We start from the raw sequence: 4,857 nt of genomic DNA, 5'->3' as shown, positions 1-4,857 counted from the left end.
AATTGACAAAAGACATCGTGAAGGACCTTGACTGAACAGAAAATGGCTTCGCAAAAAATATCCGTGCAGTCATTTGACGGATCATCAGGAAATGGATTTCCATACAACATCCCTAGAAGTGTTGCTCCCCCTTCGAAACTGTATAAACATCCATCAAACAACGGTACTGCTATCTTGAAAGTGAATGATGATGATTGTTCTGAAGTGGTTCAATCAGACAAGAAACATTCGAGCGAAACAGAAAACAGAACATCCTTCAAAAACTTTTCATTGAGACCGACCGTAAGAACAGGTCGAGTCATTTATCGAGATCCAAAATATCGGCAAAGCGGTTTTGGATTTGGCGAAGAACCACTTGATGTGTCAAGCATAACACGAGTGGAATGTCAAGTTGTTAGAAGCAATTTGAAAGCATGGATTGATGAAACCAAGTACCGAGCGAGTTACGCGGAAACAAGGCCATTGGGGCGAGTGTTTCAGGCTCAACTCATTGGATTTGCAACTGGTTCATTCGGTGAGAACAACACACATTCAAGTACCGCGTCAAGATATTCACTAGATAACAATTAAAATTAGAAATAGCAATTTGAAATTATCTGAATAATAAATTAATCTTAGAGAAGTTATTTCCCTGTAGGATTTTATTATTCAACACGATATTCCCCAACACTGGAACGCTTGCCTCAAAGATGGAAAATTGGATGCTCACTTCTTTCTGGTATATTGTGGGGAGTAACGTTCAAGTTTTGGGTTCTTCCGGCAGCATACATTCAAATGCTTCAGCGAAATACTCCATTGGGATTCAAGGCGCGACAATTTCTCTGTGAATATCGTAAAAGAACCGAATATCCTCAGCAGGCCTGATTGCTGGATTGTCATCTAAATTGACAGTTCTGTCTGAAAGACCGAATTGCTGAAAGCTCCTACTTTTTTTGAAACAGCGGAATAGAGTTGAATACGTCAATCATCATGTAGACAGAAAACACGCTACTAGGATAAATAGCTTTGGCAGCCTGCCGATATTTGCTCCCGTTTGAAGGTTCGTGGTTTCGCACCTGGAGAATGAAGGCAAGGGGTTTCTCAATTCTGTTGGGGGGATCTGCAACGTGTGTTGGTGTTGTAGGGGTGATTGAGGCCTTAAGACGTATAGCGCTTGACAGACAGAAAGAACAATGGAAAGTAACAAATGCAAGAATCCATCGCGCTCAAGTTGTTAAGCTTGTTTTGTTGGATGCATTGGAGCATAAAAAGCCTCCTGGAGAATTTCTTAAGATTTTTTACTCATTCAATCCAACCCAGGTGAGAAGCTCCAACGTTGTCAGTGACTGCAGTGTTTTTGTAGAGTGAAGAGAAGCCGGATGAACCAGAGATTTCTGGTGTTCAATTACTCCGTCTGAATTTCAGTATTTTTGAAAGTTCTGGACCCAAAGAATTTAATGATCCCCTCCCTGAAATACTCGCGCAAAACACTTCTACTTTCCCAATCATCAAATCTGCATTCTCCTCAACCGAAAACGAAAACAACAGCACGCCATGCTTCTCTGTTTATTACAACCCAGTTCATCCAGAAGAGCATGAAGTGTTCCACATTTCCAAACCACCTTGGCGCCTCAATGAAACGCGTACTGGATGGAAAAGCCCTTATCGGGTGCTTGTGTCCTCCGTAGCACTCAGTCTTCTTGGTCTTTGTCACTTCCGCCTGCATCGGCGAGTCTTCTCCCAAGAGAGAATCCGTCGTCGTTGAACCATTGAAAAAAGAAAGACAGAAAAAGGAGAAAAAATTAGGGATCAGATTGTTGAGGGGCAATACTTCTTGATTTTTCTATTTGTTGTTCAGTCGCCGCTAACACTCTTGTCCAATGCGAAACAAAATTTTGATGCTCCTCGTCTCCGATAGAAGCTTGTTTAGCTGCTCTTGCAATAAGCTGAAACGAAGGCCAATAATAGGGATGCAATCATGCCAGCAATGCGTCAAGACGAACCTCTTTCCCAGAATCAAGACAATCTTCTGATGAATCAAAATCTTGAGCGACGAGGAAATTACAAGCCATCAGATGCCACGCTTGAATGTCTTGGTCATTCTCTTCTATTAAAGATTCGAGCAACTCGCTTGCTGGAATTGTTTGTTTCAAATCGATCAAAGATGCAGCTAGCGATAATCGTGAATTCCACTCAGGAACTTCAACTACAGTTTCATTTGGGGCTGCTGACATCAAATGATCAAGATCTTCTGCTTCTAAAACAAACAATAAATAAAAAATTCTGAAGCTTGTGCTGATCCACCTGCTTGTGCTTTCGCCCTTTTGAAAAGAATTAAAGCTTTTTCCGCAGATTCAGCTGCTTCCTCTAGATTCCCTGAAGATAATCGAGATTGGTTTTCTATAAGCTCGGAACCATTGTACCTATCGTTTTGAAGTAAGTTGTTAATCCCGTATAAGCGTCAAAATTTTCGGGATCAAGTTCGATTGCCATATTAAGACATTCAGCGACGCGAGCCTCCGCTTCTGGCTCGTCGCTAAAAACAAATCCAAAATCAAATCAATGCTGGTCACTCTTGCGATCACTCACCAGAGATCGGTCATGTAGAGTTCTGCAATTGCACAGCATGCGTTTGACATTTGGCGTCTTATGGCTAGCACTTCTTCCACATCTCTCTTCATTCCTGCAAGAGTCTAGAAAGCGATGTCGGAATAAAAGAGAGCTTAGACTCACCAGTCGGTCCTGCAAAAGTCTGACTGCTTCTTTGTAGTTCGATTCAGCTTCTCTTGCTCCTCCCGGTTGCGCTGCGAAAAGCTGTCCGAGATAGAAGTGACTCTGTGGGTTGTTGACGGGGTCCGCCTGGATCACTCTCTTGAAATAAGCGATCGCTGAGATTTCATTTCGCACGGATGGATTCTCGGCGGTACAAAGAAGCTCCGCAAAGCAGGAGAGAGCCTGAATATTCGTGGAGTCCAGAGCAAGAGCTTTCTCGTAGAGCGCTGCTGCTGCAACCTCATCGGGAGGAAAGGAACACAAACAATTTGCTGCAGCGTCAAGCAGGTCTGTTATTTGACTTTCTGAAGTTGATGTCGACGCTTGCTTTTTTGTTGGTTTCCTTTTTCTTACCATCTTCCTTTGCAGTGGTCCTTTTTCCTGTACGTTTTGTGAATGAAAAACGGAACGTCAAGAAAAATTTTCTGATATTATGTGGTTCTTTGTAGTTCGAAATGTTTCACCCACGCAGCGGGGCATTGGCCCTTGAAAAAATTCCGAGAAGTTTCACACTCCTTGGGACACTCTTGGGCCACGCGATTATTGGTTGTCTCTTCTTTTGCGCGAGCTTCCGCTTCGTTCAAACATTGAAAATAGGAATCCTTCGCCTCCCAGCAGGCTTTACGTGAAGCTGCTTTGAGTTGAGTCTTCAATGGGGGATGTTTTGCTTCTCCTTCTGGCATTTTTTTGATATCTGAAAATCTGGAGACGCAGTGCGCCACTCCTGGTTCTTCTTCTAAAAAGCAATGGATGCTCTTCATCATGCATCGTCTCCAGTATTAGAGTTTGCTTTGGATCGGAGTGTCACTCAACTTCCATTGAGCGTCTGTTTTTCTTCAACGTTGCGACTAAACCGCGAAGCATTCAATTCTGTTAAAAAAGCAATTGAGCAAACTCACACTCTTCTTCAACAAGAACTCTATGGAACACAACCGACATCGATTGCCTCGGTGTCCCAAATTTGTGACACGACCGTTTGGTTGATAGCTGGTTGTATTCCGAACAAGCACGAGGGTCGTTTAGCAGACGCCCTGAAAGAGAAATCGAACAGACTCATCACGCTTTGGTCGGATTGCGTGTATATGAGCATTGAACTGATTGATGCGCGAGTTGTAGTTCCAAGCAAACCATCTCTGAAACAAGAACTTGCTGAGTCCCTATTGAATATCCTCGAAGGTGAATCTGAATTGACCAAATAGTTTAATCTTAGATCATATTTGTCAAAATATCTTTTTCGTAGATCTCCCGCATCGTCTTGTTCCATCCGATGTCGCATGGAAAGGATTTTCCAATTTATACAATAGTCTATTTCGTGTGTGCAAGTCCCAAATCGAGTTTGAGAATGTTACACCATTCTATCAGTGAGCTCTACTTATGCGTTTCTCCTTATTTTTGATCATTAATTTTCAGACGGTGGCCTCGAATTGAATTTTCCTCCCCGCCGCGTAAATTACCGCTTTTTCTCAGGTGTATTGGTACTCTCACGGCCCATCTACATGAACGCGGAGTGTATGCGCCTTTCCTCCCAAAATTTGTGGAGGTTGTCATGAACGCAATGAATTTTTTCTTGCTTTTATCGGAAGCGTCCTTGAAGGAGTTTCTCTCAACGTCATCAATTGGAGTGATGGATTTTCAGTTATTGTCTGCTTCTTCAATTGTCCTATCGCGTGGTGAGCCTCACCAACAAAGAGAAACATTTCTGGATGAACTTCTCAATCGCTCGATTGATCTTCTTAACGGAGTTTCAATATTTTCGGAAACTCTCCGAAATCATTTTTCCGAGACGAATGAATCATACAACATCGCGCTAAGCCAGTGAGCTGTTCGTTTCTCTTATTCTTGAAATTGATTTCATATTTAGGCTCATGTCTGGTTTATCGAATGTCATTCATTTAAGTCTTAAGGGAATCAAAGTGTCCCAAGATCGGAATCCTTCTTCAATCACGCGATTTCATCGAATCATTGGGACAGCTTTCCATATTTGGGACAGAAATAAGACTTCAATCAGCAATCCCGAATTGATCTCTTTATTCAGAATTATCGATCGCTCGATTCTCTTTCATGATCCTCCAGATGATCCTCTCTTAATTTTTGCATCTCACGTTA

General features: G+C 42.4%; 1 protein-coding gene across 1 annotated transcript; it reads right to left on the bottom strand.

The window, feature by feature from the left end:
* Positions 1–1,781: 1,781 nt before the first annotated feature.
* On the bottom strand, positions 1,782–3,108 carry LOC129617732 (uncharacterized). Its single transcript, XM_055532829.1, has 6 exons — positions 2,887–3,108; positions 2,569–2,672; positions 2,403–2,515; positions 2,284–2,355; positions 1,983–2,236; positions 1,782–1,925 (listed from the first exon to the last, which is right to left on the bottom strand). The coding sequence occupies exons 1-6, from the start codon at positions 3,106–3,108 to the stop codon at positions 1,782–1,784; spliced, it is 909 nt and encodes a 302-aa protein (XP_055388804.1).
* Between the last annotated feature and the right edge of the window lie 1,749 nt (positions 3,109–4,857).

This window comes from Condylostylus longicornis, unplaced genomic scaffold (genome assembly GCF_029603195.1).
Source record: "Condylostylus longicornis isolate FDR11 unplaced genomic scaffold, ASM2960319v2 ptg000625l, whole genome shotgun sequence".
NCBI lineage: Eukaryota > Metazoa > Arthropoda > Insecta > Diptera > Dolichopodidae > Condylostylus > Condylostylus longicornis.
This window is presented reverse-complemented; position numbering and strand designations above follow the sequence as displayed.

Coding starts and splice junctions, on each gene's coding strand:
- LOC129617732 (XM_055532829.1), bottom strand. CDS start 3,108: ATGGTAAGAAAAAGGAAACCAACAAAAAAGCAAGCGTCGACATCAACT. Junction 2,516..2,568: donor CTCTACATGACCGATCTCTG/GTGAGTGATCGC, acceptor ATTTGTTTTTAG/CGACGAGCCAGAAGCGGAGG. Junction 2,237..2,283: donor AAGGGCGAAAGCACAAGCAG/GTGGATCAGCAC, acceptor TGTTTGTTTTAG/AAGCAGAAGATCTTGATCAT.